Below are 15,052 nucleotides of genomic sequence, written 5' to 3'. Positions count from 1 at the left end.
CACTCGGATTTGAAGGGAGAGCAAAAAGGAAAGAAGAGAAATTGGAGAGTGAAGAGAGAGAGCAAAATGGAGAGGAGAAAAAAGAGAGAAAATAGTAGAGGGAGAAATGAGAAGAAGAATCCCAAGCGTGGATTTTATTAAGATTACCGACGAATGGTTTTGTAGGTAATTAGAATAAGGTAAATTGGAGAAAAATCCTGCTTGGGGATTTTAAATATGCACTACCAACGGATACGTCGGCAAACACCTTCGTCGGTATTCTAAAAATTAATACTGAAAATTCTGCCGACATATCCATCGATAATGTTACAAATGCCTAACCAATCACATAGCCCTTCAGCTAGGTGGTTGGCAACTTCTGTCGATAACATGTTACCGACAGAATTGTTCCATCACTAAATTTCCCGCCATCTTACTATTTATACGTACCATTATATTACCAAAGGAATACTAATAGAATTTATTCCGTTGGAATATTTTGTCAGTATTCCGTCAATAATCCATTAGTATATCTCACAATCTTCATTCTGTTGGTAAATATCGATCGCATTTTACTGACAGAATCAGTTCTATTAGTAAAAGGTGTTTTTTATGTAGTGAATCCTAATGAAACCTAACCAATAATTATGTATTATATATCAATGGCTAAGTGGCGACCCCTTCGTTACGTATCACATTGGGCTAAGCTGCAGCTCTCGTTAGGTTAGGATTAAGACCAGTGCTAAGGTAGTTACAGCGATTCCTGGAACAAAAAAAATTTCATTGCCACTTCAGTGTCACGCTTCCAACATGAACGAGAAATGCTGCAAAAATTGACCAATGGATCGGTTGTCTTGGCGCGTAACTGATTCGAGCATGACAAAGACATGGCGCCTTAAATATCTCAGTCTGGAACTCTGCATCTCATCTGCCACTTTACGTAGAACAGTTTGATATGGAGAAAGAAGTTATTCCAAGAAAAATCTTGTCTGGATGGATAAGGTTCGTTAGAAAATGTTTCTTTCGAGTTCTCAGAGTTGGTCCAATCCCCTCTCATATTGCTGTCATTATGGATGGAAACCGAAGATATGCCAAAAAGAAGAAGCTAGAAGAAGGGGCAGGTCATGATGCAGGGGCTTTGGCTCTCTTGTGCTTGCTTATTTATTGCTACGAGCTTGGCGTGAAACATCTGTCTGCTTATGCCTTCAGCATCGATAATTTCAGAAGAAAGCCAGAGGAAGTTCAAAAAATTATGGATTTGTTGAGGGAATGTATTCCTCTCTTGACTAGGATAGTGAAGCATCGTCCAATCAGAGTTCATTTTGCAGGAAGCTTAGAACTCTTGAGTGCAGATATTAGAATTCCAGCCAAGAGACTTATGGACGCTACTGCTGATAACTCTAAATTTATCTTCACACTTTGTGTTGTCTACACTTCCACCGACGAGATCATGCATGTAGTTCAAGAATCTTGTAAAGAAAAATGTGATCATATTCCAGAAATCAGGGCAAATGATGCTAACAACGGTTTCCTGGGTGAGAATGAAGATAGTCATCTGGGTGATCAAGACCTTATAAAGTTAGTAGATATTGAAAAGCACATGTATATGGCCATTACACCAGATCCTGACATTTTGATCCGCACAGGGGACGAGCACCGCCTAAGCAACTTCCTTCTATGGCAGACTTCTGGCTGCCAGTTGTCCTCCTTGGTCACACTTTGGCCGGAGATTGGCATCTGGCAACTGGTGTGGGTGGTCTTGAATTTTCAGCGAAACCACCATTATTATGGGAGGAAAAGAAATGCAGCTGTAGACCTTGTAAATGGTTCATACTCTTCGTCATCTCCACCTAGTAAATCATAGTATGTCGTTATTATTCCGGTCTGCGAGTTGTTTCTTGTGTCAGAGTTGATACTCTTGTCCCACCATAACATGTTATGTACAACTGCAATAAACAAGAGACTATGCAGTATGTATGCACTGTCAGTAGGATACAATTCACGCAAAGGGCAGTTTTCTTTTTCATTCCTAGATGAGGCACATGTTTTGTTTGCCGCAATTACAAGCGATGAGATTATTCCAACGCGAATTTGCCAATATGAATTCTCCAAATTTACAAGCAGGGTTATCCTGGACAAATTGTCAGGTCATACTTAAAAATATCGGGCTTAAGTTTCTCTAGAATTTCTCCTCAGATCAGCCAATTGTCTCTAATCAAAACATATGCATCGGTGGTCTTACTTTTTCTAAATAAAAATCACTTAGTACATGAAGGTGCTATAAAAGTTCCAAGTACAAATTACCGTGTCAAGTCACTCGATCTGAGACTTGCCAATTCATATCTCGGTTTCTCATCTGTACTCTAAGAAATAAGCATAGCAGTAGTAGTTTTATACTGATTGCATGCTTAAGTGGAAATTACCCAAAACATTTGTATCCACGTTTTCATCACTTAACAGGGAAGGTACATCGGCCAAAAGCTTTATAATAATAGAAGTTAATTTTTATAAGCTATAATGCACGACTTGGTTTACAGTACAAGTTGAACCATATTTATATATATATTTAGTAACTTGCTTGAGTAAGATGCAAATTTGGGCAACTTCTTAGCCTTTATGGGCATGTAATAATTTAGAAATCAGTGTATGAGGCCTCAAAAATATAAAGGAATGGTGCATCTGAATTCACAAGTTAAGACATCTATTACACTATATTGGTAGTTATAAAATAAATTATTTTAGATATTAGATTTGTTTAATTTTAGTGTTTTTCATGAAGATAAATTTTGTTACTCACATATATTTTATATGTTTGTACTTTAAATTTTAATTAATCAAGAATTAATTAAAATAATTCACAATTAAATATATATTTTTGTTTTTATAATTATGATATCCACGTAATTAATTATCTACGCGTAATACATATGTAGTAAAAATAATAAGAGTTAGTGCTATGTGGGCTAACGACTGAAGCCCAAATAAGGATAGATTGCTGTCAATGTGATCCAAGAATTTTGTTTATGTCTACAGTGGCACCCATTATGCCATGCTTGGGACAGAAATTATTGACTCTTTTAGCAATTCTCAGAAAAACAAAAGTGGGAGTAGTAAAAAAATGAAGAGAGGTTTTCCCTCAGCTTTAAATTGACAAGGTTAGTAGAGCAATTCCTGGAACAAACAAATTGCATGCCACTTCAGTGTTTGTGATAAGTTGTCACGCATCCAACATGACCACTGGATCGGCTGTCTTGGCGCGTTACCGATAAAAGCATGACAATGAAATGGTGCCTTAAATATTTTACTCTGCAACTTCGTATCTCATCTGTCACTTTAAGTAGAACAATTTGATATGGAGAAAGGAGTTATTGAAAGCAAAATCTTGTCTGGATGGAGAAGTATCTTTAGAAAATGTGTCTTTCGAGTTCTTAGAGTTGGTCCAATCCCCTCTCACATTGCAATCATTATGGATGGAAACCGAAGATATGCTAAAACCAAGAAGGTAGATAAAGGGGCAGGTTATGAGGCAGGGACTTTGGCTCTCTTGTACATGCTCGTTTGCTGCTACGAGCTTGGTGTGAAACATCTTACTGTTTATGCCTTCAGCATCGATAATTTCAAAAGAAAGCCAGAGGAAGTTCAAAAAGTTATGGATTTGGTGAGGGAAAGTATTCCGCTCTTGACTAGGATGGTGAAACGTTGTCCAATGAGAGTTCATTTTGCAGGAAACCTACAACTCTTGGGGGCAGATATTAGAATTCCAGCCGAGAGACTTATGGAATCTACTGCTGATAACTCTAAATTTGTCTTCACGATTTGCGTTGCCTACAATAGCACCGACGAGATCTTGCATGCTGTTCGAGAATCATGCAGAGAGAAATGTGATCATATTCAAGAAATCAGCGGCATTGATGCTAGCAACGGTTTACAAGGTAAGAATGGAGATATTCATCAGGGTGATCAAGACCTTATAAAGTTAGAAGATATTGAAAAGCACATGTATATGGGCATTGCACCAGATCCTGACATTTTGATCCGCACGGCGGGGGAGTACCGCCTAAGCAATTTCCTTCTGTGGCAGACTTCTTGCAGCCGGTTGTCTTCCTCGTTCACACTTTGGCCCAAGTTTGGCATCTGGCATCTGGCGTGGGTGGTCTTGGATTTTCAACGAAACCACCCCTATTTTGGGAAGAAAAAAAAGGCAGCTGTAGACCTTGCAAATGGTTCATACTTTTCGTCCTCTCCACCTAGTAAATCATAGTATTGTCGTTATTATTCTGGTCAGCGAGTTCGTTCTTGTATTAGAGTTAATACTCTTGTCCCACAATAACATATTATATGCAACTGCAATAAACAAGAGACAATGCACTGTCAATAGGATACAAGCCACGCAAAGGGCATTTTTCTTTTACATTCCTAGATGACGCACATGTTTTGTTTGCTGCAATTACAAGCTCCTTTTGCTCCGGGGTAAGATTATTTCAACGGGAATTTGTGAATCTGAATTCTCCATATGTACAAGCAGGGGTATCCTAGACAAATTGTCAGTCATACTCGCAAATATCAGGCTTAAGTTTCTATAGGATTGCTCCTGAGATCAGCCAATTGTTTCTAATCAAAAGCTACGCGTCACTGGTCTTACTTTCTAAATAAAAATCGCTAAGCATGAAGGTGCTATAAAAGTTCAAGTACAAATTACCAGATGAAGTCACTCTGAGACTCGCAAATTCATAAAGCACAACTCGGTTTACAGAACAAGTTCAACCATATTATATTGTATGTAGTTTGTAGTAACTTGCTTGAGTAAGATGCAAATTTGGGCAACTTGTTGACCTTCATAGGCATGTAATTATTTAGAAATCAATGCGTGAGGAGGCCTTGAAAATATCAAGGGAATGGTGTATCGCCAAGGAAATGGACTAACTTAACAGCGAGTACTTTGCATCAGAATCGCTTTCTTTATCAAATACAACAAAAGGATAGTGCTTTATTCCTGTAAGAGATAAAGCATGCATTGACTCAGCATGCATTTATATTATCTTTTGTTTTACTTTGTATTTTGCTTCGTGGTTATTAGGTGTAGTACACCAGCTGACATGAGGTGTCTTTGTGCATGTTCAAGTTAATAACACTTGTCCCTTTTGTAAACAAGTGTTGCCATATGATCCTTGTATATATTTTGAGTTTGCTGACTAATGAAGAATCTTTCTCTCCATCCGCTGCTCTGTTTTTTCTTCCTTCCTCTCTACACACAGTTAACACCATTGTTTTTGTCATCTCTTCTTACTTTCATGTCAATTCCAACCGAGTGGGATCATAATAGTTTTGCTTATATCGAGCGATGACCCTGCATATGGAGAAAGGTGGAATAAGTATATCAGCAAGACGGTTCCTCTGGAAACTGAGCTACTTACAACGAAAATGCATATTCTCTGTTCTTTCTGTTGGTAGACTCCCTACTCACATTTCCTTCATAATGGATGGAAATAGAAGATATGGAGAGCAGCGAAACCTTAAAGAGGGGGCAGGACACAAAGCTGGGTATTTGGCCCTCATGCTCATGGTTATTTACTGCTGTGAACTGGGGATAAAATATATAACAGCCTACGCCTTCAGCATCGATAATTTCAAGCGTGGGCCTGACAAAGTTCAATATATCATGGATCTGATGCTGGAGAAGATCGAACTAGAATTAAGTAAAAAAGATAGCTTATTTAGCCGCTATGGAGTCAAGGTTCATTTCTCAGGGAACATGGAACTCTTAAGCGACCCCATTAAGGATGCAGCCAAGAGACTGATGGTGGCTACCGCCAACAACTCTAATACTTTGCTCACAGTCTGCTTTGCCTACACTTCCAGGAATGAAATCCTACATGCTATTCAAGAAACTTGTCAAGAAAAGCTGGCTCAGATTCAACTTCAGGAGTCGATTTCAGAAGGGAGGATCAGCATGTGTAATCCGGGGCAGGGCAACCACGTTTTAAAGTTAGCAGATATTGAGAAGCACATGTACATGGCAATTGCACCTGATCCTGACATTATAATTCGTACTTCAGGTGAAAATCGGCTGAGTAATTTCCTGCTGTGGCAAAGTGCTAATAGCTGTTTGATTTCTTTCTCTCAGCTTTGGCCTGGGATTAGTTGTTGGCATCTGGTTTGGGCGGTTTTGAACTTCCAGCGAAACCACTATTATTTGGAGAAGAAAAAAAAGAAGCAAATATGAATACGATCCTTACCGTACGATAAAACTCCTGATGTTCTTTCCGTTTTCGTTTTTGGTGGCTAAGCTTTTCCTTTCTCTTTGTGTTTTCTCAATAATCTGATCCCAGAGAAATATGAAGAGTAATAAAATTGCAATTATTTTGCTTATGAGCGAAATAAATTGTTTTTTCTTTTTCGTTTTCATGGGGACAATGAATTTTTTATGAACGGTCATAGTTAATCTTTGATATAATACTTGAAAAAAATCTTTTGATTTATTTAGTAAAATTTAAATAAAATTTTATTTTTTATTATATTGAATTAAATTTTTATATTTTATTTTGAATTAAATAGACTTATATACTTAAAGGTCTATTACAATCAACTTGTTGTTGTTAATTAAAAAATAACTTGTAATTAAATGATAACACGACAGATGTGGTACAATGATCAAATCGCTTGACATTTTTTATTTTTCATGTTACTATTACATGTTATAAAAAATAATAAGTGACTTTTAATTAATAACATTTAATCAATCATTAATTATAAAAATTTATTTGATTTGAAATAAAAATATAAAAACTTGATTGAATTTAATAAAAAAATAAAAATTATTTAAATAATTTAAAAAAATTTAAAAATATTATATCTTAATATTTTACATTGTTTCTCTTTTGTGAGGTTGATTAAAAGCATCGACTTAGAATAAGATGAATTAAAAAGATTCCATAATATAATAATCATAATTTGCATTAGTTAATATTCTCTTCTCCACATAAATTAAATTATATGGATTAAAAGTAGATATTTTGTAATACATGACTTGATTTTACTTACATAAAATGTGCATAGAGGCTAATTTTTCTTATAATTGTGTTATTTTAATGATTGCATTAATGGGACGGTTGGTGCGGGGGATTAGCTAAGCTACTGCCCCCCTTATTCCTTTCTCATTTTTATTTTTTTGTTTGGTTGGTTTTTGAAGTTGGGAATAATGGTTATTCTCCAAAATCTTGGTTTGGCCATTCCCCACCTCTCCTTGTTAATGGCTATTCCATGACTATGGAATAGAGTCAAAAATTTAGTGGACAAAAATGTCCCTATTTATTGAAAATAATTACAACCTACAAATAAAAAATGAGAATAAAAAAAGAAAAAGTAAAAAGAAATTAAAATACAAAAATATATTAATAATTTAATAATAAGTTATTAGTGTTTAAATTTTTAATGAAAATAGAAATGAAAAGATTAAAAAATAAAAATACAAATAGTGAAAAAATAAAAAGAAATTGAAATAAAAATCATATTAATNTTTTAATGAAAATAAGAATTAAAAGATTAAAAAAGGAAAAATATATTATTAAATTATAATAATGATTAATTTTGCCTAATTTATTAAATTATAATAAAAAATAATTTTATCATTTTATCATTTATTTCTTAATTATTTCAAAACTATTCCTATCAGAATAAGTTATAATAACAATTCTTACCTTATTCAATTTTATAAACCAAATAATATAATAATTATTTTATTTTATTCATTCCTTATTCTATTCTCATAAAATAACTATTTTATTTTATTCTTTGAATAAATAGTGTCATAAGTGGTTTCAAATTTATAGAGAAAATATAAAAATAATGATAATATAACATACATAAAAATATTAATTTAAAAGATAAAATATTTTATGTATCTCACTTGGATTACCCAGCAAAATTATAACCTTATCATTTCTTATCATAATAATATCCTCATTTAGGTAAAACATTTTTTAATCCATTAAAGTCATCTGTGGTTGACGGTGCTATAACCTACTCTCTTGTTGTTTTCCAAGTGGAGCCATGAAAATTTGAAGCACCAACACAACATGTTAATTTCAAATCCTCAATTTAACATGTTTTGACTAAAAACATTTTGCTAAGATTATGCTAGTACTATTACTATATTTTTTTTATGTGATATTAATTCGGCTTTTACTCTTTATTTTAATAGAAAAAAAAATCACTTTCATTATCGTCAAATTAACAAAAGAAAAAGGAAAAATTAGAAAGTGTCAAAGCGGTCGGAGAACTGATTTGGTTGAGCCGCACTGGTTTCGTGAGCTTCCGGGCGCACTTTAGAGAAACGCGTAGTTGAAGAAGACGACGAGTCGTCGACAAAGACAGATAAAAAGAAAAGAAAAAAGGGACAAAGGACGGCGAAATATAGCGATCTTGATTGATGACATATGTAAGTCTCGTTCGTCACACTCCTACTGGACTTTAAGCAAAATCCAAAATCAAATCTCTCTTCCCTATAGATGGAAGCAGGTTCGAGGAGTTTCTGGCGCTTCGATTCCGTTCTACTCACCTGTTTCATATTTGTACGCACTCTGGCATCTCTCCCTCTCTCTATCACTCTCAAATCTCCTCACTTCTCTCAATCTGCTTAATTTGGATTTAAAATAGTTGTTTTGTCCTTTTTAGGGTTTTAATGGATCGATTATAAATGTTTTAGATCTTTTATGTAATTTGATTAAGTTAATACCCGAATCAATCGTAATATTAAAATAAAATGAAAAATGCGAGCATTTATTAGATAATTAATTCCTTGCTCTGTTCTCTTTCTATGCCGTTTTTTAGTTAATTATTGTTAAGAATGTAAATTGACACCGGTAATGCCTGGTATATATTCTGTCAGGTTTTTTTCAGTATTGTTAATGCTGATGCAGACATATCAGATAATAAAACAACGTAAGATCATTTCTAAGAAGTTTTATTTTTGGAGATTTTTTCTTCCTAAATTTAATTGATCTTTGATTGTTTGTTTAATGTTATGTCTTTCAGTGGAAGGGGACTTAAAGCATATCAGCCGCAGTATGACAGAAAGGTTCCTTCATCATATTTATACCATTGAATCATGTTGTAGTTTTGATTTATTGAAATTTGGCGGTTTCCATGACTAATTATCGTCTGCCATACCTTTGCCTGCATTTTCATGATTTCTTACATTGAAAAAATTGTTTTCTTAAATACATTGCATAACCTCGAATATTGACTGAGCAGGAAGAGGATGCTTCCTCTGCTGCTCTAATTCTCAATGACAGTGAGAAGGTAAGGAGTGGAGCTTTTTCCTCTTAACTACTGATTCTAATGATGCTCATATATATTTGTTTCATACAGGATATTGACATAATTGCAACTTACAGCGATGCTTCTGGCACTGTTAGAACTAGTAGGGTGAAAATGAAGGACCTTTCTGCTTCATGGGTTCTGGAAAACCCTAGTAATGGAGATCCTGACAACCTTAAGGGCCCACAGGTACTTCCATTTTATTTTGCAAAACTGGTTTTCGTAATTCATGGTCCTATACTCAAAATTAAGTTTTCAATGCTTATTCATCGTGTTCAAATTCATAACAGCTACTATAGCTAAAATAAGGTTATGATCTAAGCACCGTCCTATCATCAGCTTGAACAGTTTCAACAGTTATGCAGGTTACATGGCCAGGAAAAAGAAAATTATATCATCAGCCCTAATTTATCTACTGTTTCCTAGTTCAAGTTGTTGACATCCCTGATTGAAAAATTATCTCCTAGGTGCTTAAACTGAAAGATTCATATCAACCTAGGAAAACATTTGAAGGAATGGTTGAACATTTTATAGATGATCATCAGTTGGAGGAAGGTGAAATTCAAAGTCTTCAGAGGGCATCATGGAGCCCTGTGAAGTTCAAGCGTCAGGTAAAATGTCTGACACTACTGTGTATTTACTTTATGCATCCTGCATGGTTGGTCTAGATTTGTCATAGTATTTATACTCTTCAGATATTGCGGCAAAAAAGGAGGGATTTCCGTACTGCAGAACTCATCCGTCAAGATAAAGAGGCTGACAAGCAGATGCAAGCAACAGCAGCAATTGAGAGCTTGACAAATATGGACACTGTTGGCAAGGGAAAATACAGCCTATGGAGAAAAGATTTTGAAAATCCTAATTCTGATTCTACCTTGAAGCTTATGCGTGACCAGATTATTATGGCGAAGGCATATGCAAACATTGCTAAGTCTAAGAACCAAAATGCCCTTTACAATTCTCTTTTGAAATGTGTCAGAGAAAGTCTACATGTTATTGGAGAAGCAAATTCTGATGCTGAGCTTCATCCAAGGTATAATTACTTTATGTCCACTGTTTTCTGGTTATCAGGTAGATGTATTTTTGGTTTTCATTCGAAAGTATGTTGTTCTATTTCCAGTGCACTTGATCATGCAAAAGCAATGGGCCATGCTCTGTCTATAGCAAAGGATCAACTCTATGATTGTCTCACAGTTGCAAGAAAGCTTCGAGCCATGCTTCAGTCAGCAGAAGATAATGTAGGTTCACTGAAGAAAAGGAGTGCCTTCTTGATTCAGCTAGCTGCAAAAACTGTCCCAAAACCATTGCATTGCCTACCTCTGCAGCTAGCAGCAGACTACTTCATTGATGGATATCAAAACAAAAAGGATCTTAATAAAGAAAAGCTTGAAGACCCTTCTCTATACCATTATGCCATCTTTTCTGATAACGTACTGGCAACATCTGTGGTTGTCAATTCTACAGTGCTGCATGCAAATGAGCCTGAGAAACATGTTTTCCATATAGTCACTGATAAACTGAATTTTGCTGCAATGAAAATGTGGTTTATCTTGAATGCACCTGAAAAAGCAACAATCCAGGTTGAGAACATCGATGATTTCAAGTGGCTGAATTCCTCTTACTGTTCTGTTCTTCGTCAACTTGAATCTTCCAGAGTTAAAGAATATTATTTCAAGGCAAATCACCCATCCTCTCTTTCTGTTGGATCTGACCATCTCAAATACAGGAATCCGAAATACTTATCGATGCTGAATCATCTTAGATTCTACCTTCCTGAAGTGTACCCAAAACTCCACAAGATCCTATTTTTGGATGATGATATTGTAGTTCAGAAAGATTTGACACCTCTTTGGGATGTAGATCTGCAAGGAATGGTGAATGGTGCAGTGGAGACCTGCAAAGAGAGCTTTCATAGATTTGACAAGTATCTCAACTTCTCCAATCCAAAAATCTCAGAGAATTTTGACTCAAATGCTTGTGGTTGGGCATTTGGGATGAATATTTTTGATTTGAAGGAATGGAGAAAGCGAAACATAACAGGAATATATCATCGTTGGCAAGATATGGTAATGCTTCCCTACAGCTTTTCTGACGTTTCAATTCTCTTACAAGTTTCTGTTTTCCTTCTAATGCAAAATTATATTTTTTTTCTCCACAGAAAACTGTTTTCTCCTATGTCTGTCATATTAGCATAACTTAAAAGGCATTTTGATTGTTATGTACTCTGAGTTTCTAAACATCTTTTTGTCAGTAGTTTCCTGAATATTGCGACTGATGAAGAAACTGCTTTGCAGAATGAGGATAGAACTCTTTGGAAGCTGGGCACATTGCCGCCAGGACTGATCACATTCTATAACTTGACTTATCCACTGGATCGAAAATGGCATGTCTTAGGACTTGGGTATGACCCAGCCCTCAACCAAACTGAGATAGAAAATGCAGCTGTCATCCATTACAATGGAAACTATAAGCCATGGTTGGATCTGGCCATCGCCAAGTACAAGTCATACTGGTCTAAATATGTAAAGGTCGATAACTATTATTTACGACTCTGCAACATAAGTGAATAATAGTTGGCCAAATTTTTTTTTTTTCCTTCTTGCTTTCACTTATTCACACATGTAATTCTTTTGTTACGGCAAAGAGAAGAAAAGGGAAAATTTTTATGGTTCTTTGTTGCTTTGGTAGGAATATCATCATCTTCTTTATTCTTTTTCTATGTAATAAGATTTTCGCCTTAACATTTATTTAATTAGCTAGATATGCATTTTTGTTTTTGTTCAATTTTCACTAATGCCTCGAGCTCCACTGGCTGGGACACAATTCAAAATGAGTGAGAAATCATATCTGGGTTGCCAGCCCTATGCGTTTACTTCAAAATTCGCTTCTTGAAAGTGCCCACCCTGTCTTACCGGCTTTTTCTTTCATTCTGTTTACTACCAGTTCATGCCTTCTCTCGCACGTCGTCAACAAGGTAGGAACTGTAACTCAACTTCATAATATAATATGAGAAACGAGAAAATTTGAGGAAAGCCAGGTCTGCAGGGTTCAGTTGTTTCACAAGCAGTTTAACAAGTTGGGTGATGTTGAACTTTTCAATTACTATTATGTATTTTGATTCGCCATGCGCTTTCCGACAAACCTCTGGGGTTCAAAGCTCCCAAGCTGGAGTTTGAGAATCAAAGAATCATACCGTGTTGGAAAATGGCTAGAGGTGTTTTCTCACTATCAGGAGATGAAGAGATATGGAGTTCATCCATCAGATCCTTCAGTGTTCCCTCCCATTCTCAAAGCATGTCTGAACCTCTCCCCCACAGATGGGAAATCAGTCCATGCATGTTTGATCAAACAAGGTTATCAATCATTTGCTTCCATTGGGAATTCCATTGTGGACTTTTACATGAAATGTGGGGACTTGGAATCAGCATTGGGTGCTTTTGATTGCATGCAGAATAGGGATTCAGTGTCTTGGAATATTATTATTTATGGGCACCTTGATCAGGGTGTTCTAAAAGAAGGTTTAAGGTGGTTTAATAAGGCTAGGGTAGCTGGGTTTGCACCGAATGCTTCCACATTGGTTCTTGTAATTCAGGCATGCCGCAGTATTGGAGCTTACCATGAAGGATTAGAAATTCATGGGTACACGATTAGGAGTGGATTATGTGCCATTGACTCTATTCAGAACTCCTTGTTGAGCATGTATATGGATACAGACTTAATGGGCGCGCGAATCTTGTTTGATGAAATGTGTAATAAAGATGTTATCTCTTGGAGTGTGATGATTGAGGGTTATGTGCAAATTGAGGAAGCAGAAATTGGCTTGAAGTTGTTCCAGGAAATGGTGTCTGAGGATGGGATCCAACCAGATGGTGTAACCACAGCAAGTGTTCTAAAGGCCTGCGCAAGATTAGAGGACATTCATATGGGAAAGTTGGTCCATGGAGTGGTGATCAGAAGAGGAGACAATAATGATTTGTTTATAGGGAATACCTTAATTGATATGTATTCAAAGTGCAAGGATGTTGATTCTGCCTTTCAAGTTTACAGGGAGATGTCTCAAAAGAACATTGTTTCATGGAATTCTATCATATCTGGATTTGTCCTCAATGAGAAGTATTCAGAAGCTTTATTGCTGTTTAATTTGATGGGGAAGGAAGGAGTTGAGGTAGATGAGGTGACTCTTGTGAATTTTCTTCAAATATGCAAACATTTTGTGTACCCATCTCAGTGCAAGTCTGTTCACTGTATAATAATCAGACAGAAGTATGAATCGAATGAATCAGTCATAAATTCTTTAATCGACGCTTATGCGAAGTGCAATCTTGTTGATCATGCATGGAAACTTTTCGATGGCTTGAAGGAAAGGGATGTGGTGTCATGGAGCACCATGGTAGCTGGATTAGCTCACTGTGGCAAGCCTGATGAGGCAGTTGGGGTTTTCTGCGAGATGAGCAAAACAATGGAGAAGCCCACTGGCATTACCATCATAAATCTTCTTGGAGCGTGTTCTCTTTCTGCTGAACTGAGAAGGTCAAAATGGGCCCATGGAGTTGCAATCAGAAGTGGCTTTGCAGCCGATGTAGCTGTTGCAACTGCAATTGTTGATATGTATGCAAAATGTGGTGCCATTGATACCTCCAGAAAGGTCTTCGATGGAATGCCAGAGAAAAATGTCTTGTCATGGAGTGCCATGGTAGCAGCGTATGGTATGAATGGTCTTCCCAGAGAAGCATTGGCATTGCTCCCAGAAATGAAATTGCAGGGTCTGAAGCCGAACTCTGTAACTACTCTCTCAGCACTATCTGCATGTAGTCATGGAGGGTTAATTGAAGAAGGCCTTTCTTTTTTAAAATCAATGGTCCATGAATATGGGACAGTGCTCGGGTTGGAACATTATTCGTGCGTGATTGACATGTTGGGTCGTGCTGGAAAGCTTGACAGTGCGGTGGAATTGATTAACCACATCCCTGATGGTCATAAGGCTGGTGCAAGTGCTTGGGGAGCTATTTTGAGTGCCTGTAGAAGCCATGGAAACAGTGAGCTTGGTGCAGGAGCTCTCTCTCATGTTCTTGAGCTGGAGCCTATGAACTCAGCAGGATATTTGCTTGGATCAAGCATGTATGCTGCGGAAGGTTTATGGGGAAGCGCAACGAGAATGAGACGGTTGGTGAAAGAGAGAGGGCTGACGGTCTCTGCTGGCTACAGCTTGGTTCATGTTGGCGACCGAGCTTGGAGATTTCTTGCAGGGGATTGCTCCAACCCCCGCGCTCAAGAGGTAGACATCATGGTTACGCAGCTTCATAGTTGCATGAATATTGACGAAAGGATTCACTCGCGAGTTGTTGAATGCTGAAGTGTATGTTCGTCTCCTTGTGAGCATGATCTTGTGATCGAATGAGCTAGGTCAAGATTGACAGCAATTGATGTTCGATTCAATCAGTAGGTACACCTGTTACTGCTGCTGAACCAAGGATTCATGATAATACACATTTGTAGTGATGCCTATGAAGAAAATGAAAATAAATTTGATTATTATCTGACTAAAAGATATAATGGACGTACTCAATTGCAAGTTGAAAGGTTGTAATGTACATATGATTAAAAATTGAGCAAGAGGTGAAAAGTGAAAAAAAAAATTGAATAAAAACATGATTTATTTTTATTTTTCTTATTTTTCCTTTATCTTTTATTTTTCTCCTTTACTTTTTTTCTTTTAGAAGAAGTTGTTAAAAAATGAAAAGATTAATTTATTCAA

The 15,052-nt window shown here is 36.4% G+C and overlaps 5 protein-coding genes across 6 annotated transcripts; all 5 read left to right on the top strand.

The window, feature by feature from the left end:
• On the top strand, positions 935-2,043 carry LOC18608352 (dehydrodolichyl diphosphate synthase 6). Its single transcript, XM_018115167.1, has one exon. It carries the CDS (start codon positions 935-937, stop codon positions 1,841-1,843), a length of 909 nt encoding a protein of 302 aa, XP_017970656.1. The 3' UTR covers positions 1,844-2,043.
• Positions 3,306-4,579, top strand: LOC18608351 (dehydrodolichyl diphosphate synthase 6). The gene has a single exon (XM_018115151.1). It carries the CDS (start codon positions 3,332-3,334, stop codon positions 4,238-4,240), a length of 909 nt encoding a protein of 302 aa, XP_017970640.1. The 5' UTR covers positions 3,306-3,331; the 3' UTR covers positions 4,241-4,579.
• Positions 5,190-6,363, top strand: LOC18608350 (dehydrodolichyl diphosphate synthase 6). Its single transcript, XM_007042988.2, has one exon. It carries the CDS (start codon positions 5,321-5,323, stop codon positions 6,200-6,202), a length of 882 nt encoding a protein of 293 aa, XP_007043050.2. The 5' UTR covers positions 5,190-5,320; the 3' UTR covers positions 6,203-6,363.
• Positions 8,192-12,044, top strand: LOC18608349 (probable galacturonosyltransferase 3). Of its 2 annotated transcripts, XM_018116031.1 has the most exons (10): positions 8,192-8,416; positions 8,487-8,549; positions 8,867-8,919; positions 9,013-9,055; positions 9,232-9,279; positions 9,349-9,486; positions 9,765-9,908; positions 9,993-10,330; positions 10,418-11,363; positions 11,592-12,044. In XM_018116031.1, exons 1-10 carry the CDS (start codon positions 8,408-8,410, stop codon positions 11,865-11,867), a joined length of 2,058 nt encoding a protein of 685 aa, XP_017971520.1. In that variant the 5' UTR covers positions 8,192-8,407; the 3' UTR covers positions 11,868-12,044. The 2 variants fall into 2 exon arrangements, with proteins under 2 accessions (XP_017971520.1, XP_017971521.1); XM_018116032.1 differs by lacking the exon at positions 9,232-9,279 and having other exon boundaries at positions 8,193-8,416.
• On the top strand, positions 12,190-14,829 carry LOC18608348 (pentatricopeptide repeat-containing protein At2g17210). The gene has a single exon (XM_007042981.2). It carries the CDS (start codon positions 12,422-12,424, stop codon positions 14,648-14,650), a length of 2,229 nt encoding a protein of 742 aa, XP_007043043.2. The 5' UTR covers positions 12,190-12,421; the 3' UTR covers positions 14,651-14,829.

Source organism: Theobroma cacao, chromosome 2 (assembly GCF_000208745.1).
Source record: "Theobroma cacao cultivar B97-61/B2 chromosome 2, Criollo_cocoa_genome_V2, whole genome shotgun sequence".
Lineage (NCBI taxonomy): Eukaryota > Viridiplantae > Streptophyta > Magnoliopsida > Malvales > Malvaceae > Theobroma > Theobroma cacao.
This window is presented reverse-complemented; position numbering and strand designations above follow the sequence as displayed.